The 19507-nt window shown below is 40.5% G+C and overlaps 3 protein-coding genes across 4 annotated transcripts in view; 2 read left to right on the top strand and 1 right to left on the bottom strand.

Moving 5' to 3' along the window:
• Positions 1–163: 163 nt before the first annotated feature.
• On the bottom strand, positions 164–4135 carry bag4 (BCL2 associated athanogene 4). The gene is made up of 5 exons (XM_048990738.1): positions 3775–4135; positions 3017–3142; positions 2732–2935; positions 2111–2374; positions 164–1646 (listed from the first exon to the last, which is right to left on the bottom strand). The coding sequence occupies exons 1-5, from the start codon at positions 3925–3927 to the stop codon at positions 1215–1217; spliced, it is 1179 nt and encodes a 392-aa protein (XP_048846695.1). The 5' UTR covers positions 3928–4135; the 3' UTR covers positions 164–1214.
• A 927-nt stretch (positions 4136–5062) lies between these two features.
• Positions 5063–8459, top strand: LOC125717835 (U6 snRNA-associated Sm-like protein LSm1). The gene is made up of 4 exons (XM_048991144.1): positions 5063–5235; positions 5601–5669; positions 5901–6016; positions 6599–8459. The coding sequence occupies exons 1-4, from the start codon at positions 5190–5192 to the stop codon at positions 6767–6769; spliced, it is 402 nt and encodes a 133-aa protein (XP_048847101.1). The 5' UTR covers positions 5063–5189; the 3' UTR covers positions 6770–8459.
• Positions 8460–9129: 670 nt separating this feature from the next.
• LOC125717530 (G protein-coupled receptor kinase 5-like) overlaps positions 9130–19507 on the top strand; it is a 31788-nt gene continuing 21410 nt past the window's right edge. The window contains exon 1 of one of the 2 annotated variants that reach the window (XM_048990588.1): positions 9130–9882. Coding sequence is in view for 1 of the 2 variants with exons in the window: in XM_048990583.1 (XP_048846540.1) it covers positions 9831–9882 (52 nt within the window). In the remaining variant the exon portion in view is untranslated. The remainder of the gene's footprint in view (positions 9883–19507) is intronic. The other variant, XM_048990583.1, reaches the window with a different exon arrangement.

The following is a 19507-nucleotide window of genomic DNA, read 5'->3' as shown; positions in this document are numbered from 1 at the left end:
ACTATATATATATGGATTTTATTCAAAACCCTGTAAAATGTGTGAAAAAGTACTGTTTGGCAATGATCTACAGTTACTGTAAATATATGGGTATTTTTGAAAATCATATATATATATATATATATATATATATATATATCGTATACATCAAATACTTTACACATTTGTTTATTTTAAATATGTTTATTTTGAGGTATAAACTCCTCCTTTTATAAATGTTACAACCAAAACCTGCAAATTCATGGTGGATCCCTTACAGAGAGCAGGTACCTTCCGCAAGCCTTCAATAAATCCACAGTATTTCCAGCAAATGGTCCTCAGAATGATCGGAAAAGTAATTCAATCTGGCTACATTCACACTCGCACGTCACACTCCTCGCTCGGTACAGAATTCTGACGGGGTTTCTTGAACACATACTGACACATACGACTGAACCGTAGAAAATGCTTTATAATATAGTTTGTCTTTTTCTGGTGGAAAAAAAAGCAAACAGGTACAGTGGTTCCACTTCAATATATCCAGGTGTAAAATATAACAGTATCGAAACTTTGTGTTATCAAATTATCCGAAGACGAGTGTCACTGCCCTCGTCAGAGACGGATTACACAATACAAAGAACATCAAGGTTTTCCTTTCATGCAGAGCTACTGAGAGGTCTTGTGATTATTTTCTAATAGGAAAAAAGCACCTGCCAACATCATGGCACTAGTGTAAATAAACAAAAATATACGGGTGTTTTTTTTTCTTAAATAAAATCTTATGTTACTATCAGAGCTATGACTTTGGTGCAAATAACAGAACAAACTACGATATTTTACGGACATTTGTTTTAGTTTCAGAAACAAAGTAGGGTTTTGCCCCACCAAAAAAGGACGGTGCATTTATGACGTCATTTAAAGGGATACTGGTAAAGCTACCGACAGCAGCCGCCCCTTCCAGTAAGGGACGGCTACACAGTGTCACTGTGTGAGTCACTGGCATAAATTCCATTTCCAATTGCTGCAGCATAGATGGGACCAGAACATTAAAAAAACATGAAATGAATGGACAGCAGCACACCTGCTACTGTGGTGTTTTTGGGCTACATTGTTGCATCCAGTAACAGAGTCTGTACCACTTCCTCTCACAATTTCAGTGGCAGTAAAGGTGAAGTAGGTGGTAGGTGGTGCCCATCGATGACAGAGTACACTATAGTTTCATTGGGAGAGGGTCTTCAGAAGGCCTTCTTCTCCAGTCGATCGAGAATGCCCTGGATCTTCTGCACGGCCTCCTTCCGGGCCTGTCTGACAGACTCCTGTCCGTTGGTCTCCACAGAGTCCAGCTCCAGCAGTTCTTTAGTGAGCAGTTCTTCTAAACAGCGGTAACTTTTGTCTGCTTTGTGGCCCACAAATTCATCCACGTCCTCCTGCAGCAGACAAACCCGGACCATCACCTGCTGTACCCGCGCCAGACTGGGGTTCTGGCTCTGCGGGGGCCCAGTGGGTGGGGGCTCCCCCTGAGACTGCTTGGGCTTCTGTTCTTTCCCTGTGTTGTACACTTGAGGAGGGGCACTGAACTCTCTTGGTTGAACAGGCCCAGGGTTGGCAGCCATTTGATTGGGTCCCATGGGTTGGTTAACAGGTACATAACCTGGATAGTGGCGATCCTGTCCAGAGAAACAAGATCATAAGGCAGATTAAAGTTCTGATGCAGATTAGCGCTATTATTTGATCAGTGCCCTTGTTTCAGAAAAACAGGGATAAGCTAATTGGTTTCTAAGGGTGTAAAACACGAGGCCAGACTATGCTTCCCTGTTTAATCCATCCATCCATTTTCCAAATCACTTATCCTTCTGGGTCGCGGGGGGTCCGGAAGCTATGGGCACGAGGCGGGGAACAAACCAGGATGGGGGGGCCAGCCTATCGCAGGACACCCTGTTTAATCCTTGCTGACAAAATTCTTTACATTTACATCTACTTAGCAGGGCCTTTTATTTTAAACAACATACAAGTGAGAATCAGAGAGCGGGGATAAATCAGAGGGATTTGAACTGGCAACCTTCTGATCACAGGCAAGAGCCACACCCCACTGCAGAACAATCAGGAGCGTCACTGGCCTGTTAATACACACCTGAGGGTCATACTGTGCCACAGAGGGAGCAGTCCAGGCAGCCGGGTGTGGAGAGATGAGGGGGTTCCCGTAATGGTTGTGCGCAGGTGGGGCATCGGGTTGCCACTGCTGCTGGGCTGTGGAGCCAAAGCCGGCTGCGTGGGGCCACGCATCTGGCTGCGGCCTTGTATGCAGCGGTTGCCGGGAAGGATATGGGGAGCTCTGAGGCACGGGGGGAACTCCATCACCGTAATGTGCGTAGGGTGCTGGAGGATATTCGGGGGCCTGGAAGACAATCAAATCACAGCCACATGCAGGTGCTGGAGTTCCAGTGTTTTAAGGAAAACAGCATGTAACTAAAAACTAGTGAAATTATCTTACAGTACCTAGTAAAAGAAAAAACAAAAAGTCAAACACATTTCTGTGAAAGACTAATTATTACAACATGATTCTGTATTTTCATTTTAAATCTCACCCAATACATTTATCCAAAATACATCCCACTTGTATCTATTTAAGCTAAATATAGAAGCAGATAAAACAACTATACCTTGTAGGACTTCATCTGCTTAGCCACATTGCCCTCTACAGTTTTACCTTGTAATTTCTCAAAAATGAACCTGTAAAAAGTAAGTAACCTACCCTTTGACAGTGTGACACAGAGTAGTGGCAGTGGGAGGCTAGTGGACCTGATGTACTGGTTCCCTGCTCAGTGCAGCCCTGGTTGGGATATGGAACCTGCCTGGTGGGTGGCTGGTCTGTACAGTAGAAGGGATTGGATGGGTGGATAAGTCCTGCAGGATACTGTCCTGGATTGTAAACAGCATCGGGGAAACCTGGCATTGTCTGAGGGCAAAAAAAATATTTTTAGAATAAGAACATTATGTTGAAATACAGAAACACACAGAAACGCACTGTAAGCTTTACCTGTGGGTTGTATGGTCTTTGTCCATTGACCTCTGACCCTGAGGGATATGCACTGGAATAAGGCCCTGCCGTATGGGACTGTGGGTACCAGTAGTTTGAAGGGTAGCTGGGATACGGAACAGCTTCCTGCAAAGAAACACGTGAACATGCTTATCAAATGCCAGCTTAGGTGCTGAATATCATAAACAGTAAATCTACCGATATTATGAGACATGACAGTACGATGCTACCAATTTCTCTAATTCCTCGCCAACATTAATCTATTTTAACATCCTGGGTTTAACGGCATAAGATATCGTTAGATAATCGAATTAAACTTTTTATGCATGTAGTCACACTTTATTGTAAAAACTGCTTTAAGAATATATCGCTATAATAATAGTGGTATACGTGATCAAGAGGCATGATGCTGACAAAGTACTACTTCCAGACACTTTTTCCCCTTCGACACATTTTGAAGACCAGATTACATGATCGAGCTGGCATTTGCGGAAGGGCGGTTAATGTACTGATATCTGTCAAGGTGACACAGCAACGAGACCGATCGTGCACAACAATTTACTAATAAAGAGGCAGATGTTAAGCACTTTGATCAAAATAAATTAAAAACTGGGGCTCTATTTATTAGTGTTCATTTGCGGTATTGCCGCAATATGTAACTAATACATTAAAACAGGATGCGGATATTACTTAACTGATAGCTCAGAATGAACCTTAAATAAGCTAAAATGCATATACATAATTAATGGTTATCTTACCCGGTTGTCGGTTACCATTGAGCTATTCCAGTTGTTATTTTCTGAGTTGCTGTAATTTGTAGGCCAGACTCCCTTCGGATGTGACTGCATTTCATGCATAACCCAGGGAGAGTTTACTCCACTTCTGTCGTTCCGAACCGAGTCGTACGCCATTAAACCCTGATATCAAAGTAGATGCGCCTTATTTATACTCCCAGCTATTTTATGATACCAAAATCAGCTACAGACGTTAGTAAACTCAGTCAACCTCGGCAAAATATAGAAACCATTTTGCAATGACACTGCACCTTTAAATCTCTAAGGCTCGATTTTTTTTCCGCTTGTCTACCGGACAGTTTTACATAACGACACTCCCTATTTGCGTCAATGAAAATTTGTTCCTCTAGCGAATCGGCGAGCCTATGTTAGAACAAGCCCCACCCATGTCTGAAAATGGACCAATCGTTAAGAAGTAAATTAAGGATCATGCGACGATATTGCTAGGTGATATTTTGTTGCTGAGAGTTTTAAAGGGGAAGTCCTCCAGGAACGGAATCCTTTGCCCTTAATCTGAGAGGTTTACAGAACATCTGCAGCTTTGCTGTGTACTTAGGCGATCAATATCTGAAACAATCACTATATTGAAACTAACAATCGTGAGGGGAAAAAAATCAAACCATTGCTCCTTAATCCTGATCCTAGAAACCAATGCGTCGCAACTAACTAACTAAGGTGGAGTGAACATATGAACGAAGTTTAATTACGTTTGTTAAACGTCGAAAGTGGGGAGAACTTACAAAAAATAAAGACTTGCCTACAGCACAATGGATATTATTTTATCACCTAACTAAATACTCGTTTAGGATATTGGGTTGATTAAATAACCACTAGTTGGATAATGTAATATTTTCATGTCTTTAATCTTTTTAAATGACATACTGCCAACTGTGCCTTAAAAATAGTGAATTTTCGCAAACAATGAAACTTAAGAACGGTTGAACAAAACCCATCACCCAGACCGGATCATGAAGACTAAGATTAAAAGGCCCTTAATCACATTTAAAAATCTATACAATTCTTAGGCCATATATATATGTGTGTGTGTGTGTGTGTATCGTTAAATATGTGCGATATATATATATATATATAATTTCTTATTATTAATAATGAACAATATTACAACATATCAATAAAGTAACTGTTATGCAATACATTAAATAGTAAGAAAACTAGGAATGGCACTGAACAGACCTATTCAACAGGTCACCTTACCCAGTTACGTAAAAAAGGGGTTAACTCATAGCGGAAGTCAAGTTTGTACTTCCTGTGTAGGAAGGGGGTACACATTTGAATGATTCATGGCCTGAAAAGTAGACTTATCGCACATATTTAACGATATATTGTTAAATAGCATCGTGCGAATATTATTCTTCATAATGAATTACATGCCAGGGACAGCTAGCCTCATTGAGGATATTGACAGTAAGTGAATAGAATAATTCAGTAATACATACTTGCTTAAAATTTTTGTGAATCACACTTCATCATATGGTTATACAGCTGGCTAGTTTGATTAAGTTACATTTGCTTTTTCAGTTTGTGTTAAGTATACAAGGTTTGGCTTTGGGGCTTACGCTAGTTACCTGGTTTAGGTATTTACTTCACTGTTTGCTCGTTTTACATTTTCCGAATCTTGTCTATCACGTCGAGAATAAAAACAACAACGTGCAGCCCTAAATCGTGCAATAACATTAAATACCTCAACAACCAACAATTTAACAGCATAGCGAGTGTTTTTAACCGTGATCGAACTGTACCTCATCGTTTTTTGTGGTCACTTTTCTCAGAGAAACATCTTGTTCTCCTCCGAGATGGAAGGACGCTAATCGGATTTCTAAGAAGTATCGACCAGTTTGGTATGTAAGTATACATCAGAAAATAATGTGTTAATGTACTGTAATCAATCAATAATTTAGACTTTGTTGTTTATTTAAAAAATTGGTAATTTAGCCACTCTGGAATTAACTGAACGGGCTTTTATCGATGTATTTACATTTACATCGGCATAGTTCACGTAGTTTGACATTTTATAAATTTGTTACTTTACGCTGCTGAAATGTAAAGCCGTTCGTTTCTTTTTTCCACAGCTAATTTAGTTTTACATCAAACTGTGGAGCGCATACATGTTGGGAAAAAGTATGGAGACATTCCAAGAGGCATCTTCATTGTTAGAGGGGAAAATGTTGTTCTGCTTGGGGAAATTGTAAGTCGGTTCTTTTAATGTTGGCTTTATTATTTAGCAGTAACTTTTGTGGTTTATAAACAACAGCATTGTAATTGTAAACATATAGGACAATTTACATGAATAGTTTTATGATGATAGCTCCTAAATTTGTTCTTGAATGTTTTAAGTTCAAATTTAAAAATTAGAATTTAGAGATCAATTGTCATTGTTGACACACCACAGCACACAGTGCACAACAACGAAATGTGTCCACTGCATTTAACCCGTATGTGACATCATGACATAGCAGGGGGCTGCTAATTCAGCGCCTGGGGAGCAGTGCTTGGGGGCGGTACCTTGCTCAGGGTACCTCAGTGGTGCCTTGCTGGTCGGGGATTCGAACCAGCACTCTTTCAATTATAAGTGCGTTTCCCTCACCATTAAGCCACCGCCGCCCAAAAAAGCTGAGTTTCAGACAGACCAGGGAACAAGTGATTCACAAACATGATTTGGTGAAGTCAGCTCCATGAGCATTGTGATGTATATAAAATCAGAAACTGTGTGAAATCTGAGGCAGGATCCCTCTACTTTGAAAAAGGCTAAAGTGTTGTTGTTTTCTAGGACCTGGAGAAGGAGCATGACACTGTCCTGCAGCAGGTGTCCATTGAGGAAATTCTGGAGGAGCAGAGGTTACAACAGCAAGCTAAGCAGGAGATGGAGAAGGCCAAGACGCAGGCCCTAAAACTGAGAGGACTGTCCATCCCCCGAGTTGACATGCTAGATGAATACTGAGAATCTCTGCTGTAGGGTTTTCAGTTTTAAAATTGGACTGAATCGCAACCTGCAAATGAAACCTCTGGGGGGGGGGATAAGAAGACCACATGAACAAATTGGACATTTGATGAAAACGAGATCTGGCATTGATGTTTGGACAGTGGTTATTCACATCTGTTTTATATGCTACTTCAGGTGAAGGCAACCTTTGCAGAAGTTTTTTTTAATTTTATTTTCCTTTTGAGAAGCAATCAAAATCAAGCCTTTAAAATCAGAAAATGAATTAAGTGTGGCTTGTGTAAATTGTTGCTGATGTTAAAAGTTATCCTGCAGATGAGAACACATAATACTATCAAAAGTAGGGTAGGGACACACAGGTTGTATTAAAGATGTTATGCACCTCTGGGAAATAGTATACTTATGATATTTAATGCAACCACAACAAATACATATTACAGTCATCTGAGTTTTGGTTGCAAACAGTTCTGGCTTAACTAGTGCTGTTCCTGCTTAATTTATCATAGACTGTGCTGATGCACATGTAACATCAAGAACTTACATTGAAAGGAACAGAATGTGTGGTTTGAGGTCTAAGCATTGGCCCTGACTTGATCTGAATGAGAAGGTATATTACAGTTGGTTCAGAGCTCTACTTCTATTGATGGTGTATTGTTTTTTAAACAAAAAGTCAGGATTGCAAGTGATTCTGGATGATGGTCTGATAACTGCATGGCGCTTGGTGCTCATCTTAAGTGTGAAGCACTTCCGTATTTATGCTGAAATATGCATACACCCAGTCCGAATGCTATACAAGAGCATTCATCATCTGCCTTTTTCACTCTGTCACTGAGTGCCGATTGTAGTTACTGCATTGTTGTGGCAGTCAAGGTCCAGCCTGATTATGGCTAAAAGTGCCACAGAGATGTTTGTTCAGTAACGCTTTATATTAACTGCACCTTCATAATGCCTTTATATCGCATTCATAAAATGTTTGGTCCACCTTCATAATGTATTCATTAAGTATTCATAAAAGATTCATAAACATCATGCATGTATACCTTAACTTCCGAACATCCCTTAACAGCTGTAATATACATTAATAGGAAACATTACATGATTATACAATTATAATGTTTGTTATTATGTAATGTTTCCTATTAATGAATATTACAGCTGTTAAGGGACGTTAGGATGTTAAGGTGTACTTGCATGATGCTTATGAATGTTCTATGAATGCATTATGAATGTGCACTGAATGTTCTATGAATGCATTATGAAGGTGCACTGAATGTTCTATGAATGCATAACATGCATTATGAAGGTGCACTTAATGTAAAGCGTTACCATTTGTTCTTTTTGCTGCTTTGACAATAATTCATTGGCTTTCCCCTACTACACGAGTCCTATTTCATTATTTGAACGTGTAGAACATATGATGCTGAACATTATTCATTTCCAAGAACTTTCTTGTTTCGTTGGAACAGTGGCTTAAAATTCGGTCGGAAATGTAGAAGAATGTTGCTATGATTGCAGATATATGAAATGTATTAAAAACTGTGTTACTTGGTTTCTGCCAACAGGGGGCGCCTAAATTCACAGTTCAGTATTTTCCATCATCATAAGTTCCAGGGTAAAGGGGTTCTGGTTAAATGATGTCAGCTGAAGCTCCTTACTATTACATTAAATTTTAAAATTTCATCTCCCTTTACTATGGTGCAATATAGTAGTGAACTTTATAAAATATGCATCCGTGGTATATTTGTACATGCAGCTTTTTAAAAAGAAACTCACTATAATGCTCGGGATCCATCAAAAATATTTTTAAAAAGTCTTCATAATACTAATCCTAAATTCTCGTTCACAATTTAATAAATAAAGTTCCATAATATAAAAGCTTATAAGACCCTAAAATTTTGTGATTTTCCCTATAATGTGCGCATTTATTTGTTAACATTTAAAATTCAGTTCTATCCCTACAATATTTATATTAAGGGTAAATATCTGTGACAAATGATGATCAGTATGATACTGTTACTTGGGGGAAAATGCTAATACTGTAATGGATCATTATCCTTAAGTTCATTCTTGTTGAACTTAACTGTTAAATAATTTTCGCATTATAGTTTGTATAGTTTATAGTTTAATTTTGTAAATGATTAGCCAGTAATTGTCTCTACAGGACTGGCCTATACGTCGCCTTCTTAAAAAAGAAGTATATTGTTTTGCGCAGAATTATGAATCCATTTGCCGTCCACCAGGATCTACCTCCCAGCCCCCTTGGTATTGTGGAAGGTGGGGGCGTTAAAATGTAATGCTATCAGATGTCTTTGTCAGCCAGACGTGCCTCTTCTCTCCCCGCCCGTGCGTCAGGGCCAGCCGTGGGTACGCCTCTTCCGACCGTTTGAGGTACGGTGGCAGAACACAATACGGGAGTCGCTTTGCTACAAATCCGTTTTTTCTAACCCAACAGTTTATTGCACTGGCGCCGGTCATCCGCTCCTACGAGGATGTGAGATGGTACCTGTGTGATCCAATCCAAAACCTAACCAGAGCCACGGGGAAAGCCGTCTGGATCCTCGCCAAACCCCAGAACCGAAAGAAGAAACCCAACCCTCCTTTGATTACGCACCGAGAGGGGGAGCACGTTGATATTGTGACAGCCGGGAGTGTACTTTACAAACTCCCTTGTGCCAGGGCTGGAAGCTTTAAACTTAGCCTTTTTATGTTGATGATCCGTTCTAAAATTGGTCTTTTTAACGATACGCACGGCCAAGGTGCGCTGAAGACTTAGCATATTTTTGTCCAGAAAATGCTCAGCCATCCCGATATTTGGAACAGACAATATGAACCATGATTAAACTACCGAAATCTCCCGTTGCTTGTACCCAAAGCTGTTCTTCGACCCCAGATCATCTTGACAGCCATCTGATTTTTAATTGTGGAAGTAGGAGCCGGAAAACATCTTACTTTTGATCACTAACGAGGAACATATCGGGACACGATTTGGGCTGATACACAGGGATTTGATTGTATCTGTATCTACTTTCCGTGATTCGCGTCGACATCCAACGGGAGTTTGATGGACCTCGAGAATATAGTGGCAAACACAGTATTGCTTAAGGCCAGAGAAGGTAAGGAGAAAGAAATCACATATGCTACTCATAAATGGCATTAAGTTCCAGCAGTGGTGTCTATGTTCAGTTTACCGAAGACTCAACGTTTTCATTTTAGGAGGTACTGAAGTGTGCTGTAGCTGCTGGTAATGTTGTGCTCTTTAACTCCAGAAAATGGGACCTGCTGCCCGGTCCGATCGCCGATGTGCTGGGCAGATTTATCCGTGTGTCATGCTCTTTACAGCGGAATCGCTTATTACAGTCATGCAGTGTTCAGGCCTGTAGACATAGTAACGTCTGACAGCTCATACGTGCAAAGGCAGTCTGATTCGGGGAGAGAAAAATACACGCTCCCCACGTTTGCCCTCGCAAAGCAATGTGGGTTAATTGCTTACTTGTGATGTTTAGCACGTATGTAATTTAAAATAAAGATCGCTACACGCAGTCACATCACCTACTTCCTGTATTATGTTATGATTAAATGAAATATATGTGCCTTACATATTATCACTGTTGGCGGAGCCTGGTCCAGTGGTGACCATGGTAATACATTTCTACAAAAAAATACAACCAATACAACCTAGTATATCACAAACAAAAGGACCTAAATTATCATTAGATCTAGCATGAATTTTATTGAGTGAAAACTGTGTAATGAGCGTTTTATAGCCTCTATTACTAGTACCGACCTTCTGTTTTAACTATTGCCTTTTATTGACAGTGCTGCTTCATTTGAAAATACAGCAAGTATTAAGAACTCTTACCAGGATCGAAATTGCATTTTTTTTCTGTTAAATTTGCCTTCGTTATAGTTACTTCGGATCATGTCACCAAGGACCCATACGTCATATTTTGCCACCTGGCATCAAAATACCAGAATCCTCCCGTCGATTCTGCCGTACAGTACAGGGTCATGTCAGTAACAGAAACACGACATAAATATTTATGCTTAAATGCGTAGGTCCACGTACTGACATTTAACTAATGATTTATATTTGCAAATGCATTATAAATAATAAAAACAGATGATCAAGTGCAGTTAGCACCCGATTTTAATACATTTATAATAGATTGACATTTTGGTTAAGTTGTAAACGTATCATATAACCCGGCAGACATTTCCTCCAGTATTTTTTTTTTTGCAGCTAGATTTAATGAAAGCAAGATGACATGCATACATGCATATGTGAGCCTCAGTATCTAAACTCATGTTACAGAATCAGACAAGAATGTGCTCCCTCTTAAAAACATCCAGTGTCGGACACACTTTCTTTCATGCTTTGCATAGTGCAGCCCGGCCACAGTAGCCACAGTATTCAGCATTGACGTATGAGGAGGGTTTGTCCATAGACTGTTCCAGAGGTTGTGGCTGAATATTATAATGGGCAGACTCAGAGAAAGGATGGAAACGGCAGCGGCGGTAACCTGCCTCAGCAGCCTGCCGTACCTCCTCTCCCTCCGTGAAACTTCGCCAAGTGGTTTGACTTCTCAAAATGGACCTTGCACACAGTATGCAGTTAGACGTCCTTTGAATGGTAGTGTATCACGTAACATGTTACCTGAAACTCACAGATTAAAATGAGTTACTCCTTGGCTGTGATTGGTTTTTGCAGACTCCTATATATGGATGGATTTAATTCCTTCCTTCGCTTCCTGATGCCAATGCTTTTGCACAGCATAGACGTTTTACACTTACTGAACTTAAAATAGCTTGAATTTGAACTATGTGTGTCGTACAGAGTATGACTTCCTGTGTGTACTATACAGAGTGTACACTTTGTAGTGAGCAGTACAGAATGCACAGAGTGTATGCTAAGTAATGTATTGAGAGCGCCCTGCAGAGTACGCCTTTTGGTGCATACCCTTCTGGGCGTGCCCTAATGAGTGCACACAACAACTGTATGCTGCACAGTGCACTGACTGTGCCTTGTGCACAATACCCATCTGGGTGTGCTCTGCTGAGTGCATTCTACCAGGTTTACACTTCAGCGTGCACGCTATAGAGTACGCACTAGTGTATTTGATCAGCATTAATGTGCCTGGCCACATCACTATTATTAGAAAAACAGTGCATTATCACTCCTCATTATCACTCCTCATTATCACTCCTCATTATCACTCCTCATTATCACTCCTCATTATCACTCCTAACGTTGGCCTTCCTCAAGATAAATTTGATCAGCATCAGTGCTCTGGACCAGATCAGTATTCTTGGAAAAATACCACAGTATCACTTCAGACTTTGGCTGTCATCATGATGAATTTTATTGGCATCAATGCTCTGGGCCCCAACAGTATTTGCTGGAAAAACATTGGGCCTCCTCAGTTTTAAGCATCTCAAAGTACGGGTTCTTCATTGGGGCAATATCAGGGCGTAACTCAAAGCAGTTTTACTGTGTCCTGTAAATTAAGGCTCATATTAAGGGTCAGAGATTGCAGTTTAGGAACATGGAACAGCAATGAAAAATGCAACTATTCCCTAATTGTTTATGCGCCATCATGTTTCGTCCTGAAAGTGGCTACAGGACATGCAGTCAATGTCCAAATATTCACTTAGACGGAGATAACAGGAGAGCGTAGTTTATAGTGTATGTGATATGTTCATGCTGCTTGTCTGACACTTCCGAAATCTTTCAAATCCCAGTCAGTCCAAACTAAGTAGAAGACCAGAGAGGTCCATAATCTATGTCTATGTTCTTGAGAGAATGTGTGGAAAGAGATGCCTGGCTGAAGACTCCTGCTAATTATGATCTTGAAATAAATTGTACTCCAGCCACCAGTACCTTAGATACCTCAAGGGAGAAATGCAAAGCATCAGATTAGTCTCTTATTTGTTTTATTTATGCAGTTATATGATTATGTAAAGCACATACCTCAATATATATATATATATATATATATATACACAAAAATATTCTGAGGGCAGAAGGTGCAATGATGGTTCAGAAAGATAACCAATCAGATTGTTGAGGAGGTGGGTCCAAGCAACTAGAGGAGGCAGGGCCAAGATTTCTCATTGGTTGATCCTGCCTCCTGTAGTTGCTTGGACCCACCTCCTGTACAAACTGATTGGTTATATCCTTGAACCAGCCTTTTTTCTTCGGCCCTCAGAAAATTTTTGCGTAAGCAAAACTCCCGCGAATAGCAAAAGCATGGCTTTTCACGTAACTTAGTTCTTGGTCACCGCGTTGGTCGTTGCACACACAGCCACACTTGATATGACAACTGCGACAGCACGCTGTACCCGGTTAGTGCAAAAGCCTCTGAGTCAGTTGGATGTCAGATACAGATGGAAACACCCAGTCATCACGATACTTTCCATTGCAGTGCTCACTCAGAGAAATATGAGCGTTCGCGTGGAGGTTAGTTCTCTGTCTCCCAATGCCTTTGAAGCATACATTTAGCACTTAGCATAACTGTGGTTAGGTTAGCTGTAATGTCTTATTTTATTGCATGTTTTCTCATACAGTACTCATTCAAGGAGATCCTAAGAATATAATGTTTATGTGTGAGTGTTTGTGTTTATGTGTACAAACAATAATCAAATACACATTTGTCAGCGTAGTGGCATTATTTGCATATTTGTATATTTATTAATATTTGATCAGATGTATTGAACATAGGTGCAATATAATTACTGCATTTTGAATGACCTGCAGTGACAGCTGTGTATGGTCAAATATATTTATGTGTTGAACACAGTTCTGAAAAAGAGCAGCTACATCTAGATAAGGGTGGATTTGGGCTGGTTAAAAAAAGGTGTTTCTCTTAGTGTTTTTGGAAGGGACCTGATGGTAAAGCCAGGAGTAAAGTGTGTCCGTGAAAAGAAGTTTGGTACGAAAATGGGTGAGAACGTAACTGCATTTTAGCTTCTCTGAATATATATAATTCTCATTCTTGAGCTGTGTAGGTATACATCTGGGGAAATATATTGGTAACAGGCTCTCCTTGACTTTTTAATCAGATAAGAATTTTATAATTGGCCTGGGACATTCATACCTACAGACAATTTGGCAACTCCAGTTCACCTTGGTTCAGCATGGTTTTGGATTGTGGGGGGGAACCCCCCGTAACCGAAGGAAACCCGTGGAGAACACGCAAACCGCATATTTTTCTTTGCATCAATTCAGATCGTGGTTTGAGTTTTTGCCCTCTAGTGGTGGTACAGCAGCATTGGTATTGTTCCTTCAGAAAGTGCAGCGTGTAAATCAGACAGGGCTTCTCAGCTGCCTCCTCTCCTTGATGAATAATCAGGTGTGCAAGATATCTGGCTTTTGGTGAGCACTCAGCTAATCGTGCCATGTCTGGCTGTCAGGGGTATACCAAAACCATAGAGAGGAAACATAGATAGGGCGAATTCCAAGCATATCTTAGTCAGCCAGAACTCACTATACGGTATCCCCTCTAAATTAGTCACTCCACACTTTCTGTTTTATCCATGATCCTTTCATGCAGCTGCCAGAATATGGCATGGAAACTGATTGAACTAAATGCCATTTAAATTCATTTATCGATTTTGCAGTATTTAGAACAGGGCTGTAGTGAGCCTGGAGCTACTCCTGGAAAACAACGGGCACAAAGCAGGCGGCTTTCAGGGTGGGATGCCCGTCCATGACTGGGCGCATAGTGACAGGGCACATAGTGACTCACTATAGGCAGTTAAATAATTCATCCATTCCACATGGAGGGAAAAATAACCCTTTTCTTTGTGCACGAAACATCTGTCGTGTTGTGTTACGGTCATTACTATGGTGTTGCTGCTCTAAAATGATTATTTGTAAGGATGCCATCGCAGAAGCTCGACTAAAAACAGTGCACTACTAGCCCCCCCCCCCGATTTAGTTTCCTTTCAGTGTGAAGTAGCATTAATTTTAATTTTCAATCAGTCCGTGGCTGGTTTTGTAGATTATGCTGAGAGGGTCACTGCCTGCGTCCTTGGTATTGTCATCTCGTCATTACCGAAGGTTCCCCTTTGTCGGCGCTGATAGCCGACTGATGGCCCTAACAGGCTGTACCAGGGGAGATAAAAGGGGTTGGAAGTCACTGACACCTGGGTGTGCACTCATACGTGTTTGTTAACACTGCGCTAAACCAGTACTTTTTCAAGGGCGGCCTGGGGTTGCATCACTGATAGCTGTGCAGTGTATAAGATTTAAAATGGAATGAAACAGGCGGTTTGACCAGAATATATGCAGCTTCATGTCCGATTATCCCCGTCACTAGTGAAGCGTTTGTGGACTTTCAGTGTGGCTGTAAACACTGAGTCCCTCTATAAAATGCAGAAATTCACTGCAACCCATGAAATAATTATCAACATGCATAATTTGATACTTCAACATTGGAAAGATTGTGGGGAACATGAAAATGCAAAAAAAAAAAAAAATGCATTAACAACTTTGCCACTAAGAATAGTGCAAAAGGAGATTGGGCAAAGTAATTTTCATATCACCATCATATATTTAGAGTATGGAAATTCAAGGGTGATATTCAGATTGTGATTCAAATAATAAAAGTGTGCTTCTGTTTAGGGGCGGCATGGTGGTGCAGTGGTTAGCACTGTTGCCTCACACCTCTGGGACCCGGGTTCGAGTCTCCGCCTGGGTCACATGTGTGTGGAGTTTGCATGTTCTCCCCATGTCGTCGTGGGGTTTCCTCCGGGTACTCCGGTTTCCCCCCACAGTCTAAAAACATGCTGAGGCTAATTGGAGTCGCTGAATTGCCCATAGGTGTGCATGTGTGAGTGAATGGTGTGTGAGTGTGCCCTGCGATGGGCTGGCCCCCCATCCTGGGTTGTTCCCTGCCTCGTGCCCATTGCTTCCGGGATAGGCTCCGGACCCCCCGCGACCCAATAGGATAAGCGGTTTGGAAAATGGATGGATGGATGGATGCTTCTGTTTAAAAGCGACACATGAAATGATGTGTTTCTTTGCACGGGTGTGTGTTCTGAGAAGAAGGTACCTGTCGGGTAGGAGAGCCGGACTTCATGGGTCCGTGAGACGGTGACCTTGATTAAAGCCTCGCACCTTCTCCCCTGTTGCTATCTGCCACTATTTTGGCTAAAGCAGGGTCTGCGTATTACAGATATCCTTGACTTTGCTGTGTGTGGCAAAGTAGTATTGCACACGGAGAAAGTGGAAGGGTGTAAGGGGAGGGATATGCCACTGTGAGTATGGTAGAGTATAAAATATTACAGATCTTGTCTAATATTACCGATACTGATAACTAGCTAACCTCTGAGATCTACAGATTTGTAGTGAAACTGATGCCAGTGAGGTAACCTCTCAAGATCCAGTGAATGTGTATAGCAACCATATAGTATAATGCAGACAGTAAGACGTCACCGAAGTAGCGCCTGCTTGGGAGGCTGTAGCGAGGTTCTAAGTGGTGACTGAGCCAACAGAATCCCTCATCCTTCTTTACAGAAAATGACTGATTGTTCAATACAATCATCTCCATTATTTTAGGACTGGCGGCTCTCAACTTAGGTAAAATCTACTTATGTAAATCCATATTTATGCAAAAAAAAAACCAAACATCTGAGATGCTTAGAGTTTGCTGAAGCTTTAACACAAATAGGCGACATATGTCTACAAATAAATTTACAGTGACAGTGAGTAAACATCATATTGTTATTTATTTAACGTGTTCTTCAATACATATTATTAGTATGTTTTTGGCTTATGTGATTTTATTTTTGTTGTTACGTGTCTTCAATGGTATGGGGGAGAAAAATCTTAAGCTTGTCACAATTATTACATAATCGCCTGTTCGCGATTATTTGAGCTGACAGTTATTATTTTGTATAATCGCTAGAGTCGTTTCCATTCATCTCTATAAAAATAGTTGGATGAAACAGAAATGTCATATTTCCGTCATTATTTCCACGGGTTGGGAATGCTGTACGGATCAGGTAGCGGCACATACCACTGCCCTGTTTATACCTCACACATCTGCATATGCACAGCATTACACTTTTCGACATATTTTATGACGGTGCCTGATTTGTATCACTTGGTTTCATGACATTTTATTTCTTTTTACATCAGGTTCATTTTACGTAGTGCTTCAATGTCCACCAGCCCAGAATGGGATATTAAACCAGATATTGTGATTTCAGATTCTTTGTGTTCTCTGTCTGTTTAATAAAAGTTCTGCATAGCACCTGCACTTGTGTCCGAGTGCGTGTTTATGGGGTTGTTAAGTACCCCAGTCACGATCGAATGACTATTTGGGTCCCTGATGGCTGCCACTATTTATGCTGCAGCAAAATCGGTAGATTATGCCAATAGGACAAGCAACTATTATTATGTTGTCCATTTTTTTCTATCCCACTGATTTGGAGTGATATGAATATGTCTGAAACAAACGCAAAATGCTTCCAACTTCATAATTCAATACAGAGTGAATCTTCGTATACCAAAATAACATGTCTCTTGATATCAGCAGTTTCAGCTGATGGCAAAATAAACTCACATTTCAGATATGGGATATTTAGGTAATAGCGGTGAACTAAAAACTGGAACTAGACGACCGGAGTGAACACTTCGAGTTATGAATGGCCGTTCGGAATGTAGCTCGTGAGTAAGTAGAGGAGCGTCTGTATATGATTTTTATTTATTTTTTTTTTGCATCTGCAGCCATGCATTGAAAAACATGAAATGCACAGTTTGGAGAGCATTAACCTGTTTCTTCCATTGTTACTATGCATTTGGCTTATATGTTTTTTACCCGAAAGACCAAAGTTATGGCCATAGTAATGGACTATTTTCGAATTAATGATGGTGGCTTGAGTTGTATCTAATGGAAATATTTAATAGTATGAAGCTTTGGCAGTATGTTTTTATATCATCCAGACATCACACCACACCACGATGTATGGTATTTTGGCAGTTTTTTTTAAAGAATATTATTTTGAAATCTCAGCAATAAAATTTGCTCACGCCAAGGATACTCCACTATACAATTTTGCTGAAAATATCGCAGTATACCATGTAACCGTAATACGTTAATACAATGCATCATCCATCCATCCATCCATCCATCCTCCATCATCTTCCGCTTATCCGAAATGCAATGCAATTTTTATTATATATCCCAATGTTCAATGTTTATTCTTCATAAGGTGTATGTGTATTATTAAACTATGATTAAGCTAACTCTTTAATAATGTTATAAAATGAACGGAGACAAAGACAATTAAATCGTCATTAGCAATTATTGCTATGACATCGTATGACGCAGTCGTTTGTTTTATTTGCATGCATAACTGGATAATTAATCCTCAACTAAAATTTCATGCTGGTGACAGGGAGGCTTTGTGGAATGTATTACTCAGTCGAGAACTGCTTGTCGTTATGTCTTCAGCTTTGGTGCTGCTAACTTTGAGTATTGACTAAAGTCGAAATATTAACCTATATTGGCCAAGATCGACACATCGGTCTGTTGCCAGTATCTTGATTTCTTTTAACATCTCTGCTGATATGGATGTGTTAACTGATATATTATTGAGAATGATTCCACTGCTCTAAATCCCTCCAAAGTGCCCAAGAGTACTGAGAAATGAATTAGCCAACCTCAGCTATGTTCACTTGTTGGTTTAATTCCGGTGTGTTTTACTAATGCGTAGTTGCTGCTGTAAATGGAGGGGCTGGTAATGCACTCGACGTTTCTCGACGAGCTTCCGCAATTGCATCGTTATAAATAATTATTTTAGAGCAGCAAGCTAACAGAACTGAGTGGACGGGTAAAGGTCAAAATTAGGAGAAAATAAGGGAATTTACAGGAAAGGGGACCTTTATAATTAAAGTACACACAGCTGCAGCACTAAACCTTAGTTGGGTGCAATATCATGTAGCAGGAATTTGAGATCTTGATGCGAAACCCACTGGTTCGGATTTAAAACGGGGGTCAAAACTGTAGCTTGACTAAGACTTTGGGGCAGATGTTTTATAATGGGATCAGATGAAAATGTGATCAATGCCAGCAGGAGGCTTGGAAGAAAAAAAAAAAACTATTATAAAAGCCAAGTAGATGTGTAGGTGGAGAGTTGTGAACAGGTTTTAAAAGATTAACTTGTAGGCGTAAATGTTTTGGTCTCCATCATGTCTACAGCACGGCAGGTCGGATCGAATGGGCTAGCGGGCAGCCTGTACCCGACAGCTGGGCCTGTCAGTAAGAGCTGGTCGTATGATCAGCTGTGCAGGAAGGCATCGTCTTCACATGTGGTCTCGGCTTTAATGACCAGACCTTTGTCCTTAAGTGCATATGTGGTATATAAACGCACTCTTGTTGTGTATGGTCCATGTATGGGAGAGCTGGGAATTTCATCATACTTGGCACAGCCAGTCTCTTCCCGCTCCCTCATTTGCAGTGGTGATTCTGATCTTAATTTGACCATTAGCCAGTGGCACCACACCATCTGTCTAAGGGCTGCATCTCTGTGGCTCTCTTTGTCCTTGTTCAGTGTGACAATCTAATTAATATCACATATAATACCTATGGTCCTGTTCTGAATATCGATAGATATGGCACTGAGTGCCTCTGGACAAATTCCAAATCACATTTCACATTTTCTGCATTCGTATTGGATATAACATGCCTACTGGTTTTGCATTCAGTGTGTTGGGTTGTCACTGTTGTCACT

Source organism: Brienomyrus brachyistius, chromosome 2, assembly GCF_023856365.1.
Source record: "Brienomyrus brachyistius isolate T26 chromosome 2, BBRACH_0.4, whole genome shotgun sequence".
NCBI lineage: Eukaryota > Metazoa > Chordata > Actinopteri > Osteoglossiformes > Mormyridae > Brienomyrus > Brienomyrus brachyistius.
This window is presented reverse-complemented; position numbering and strand designations above follow the sequence as displayed.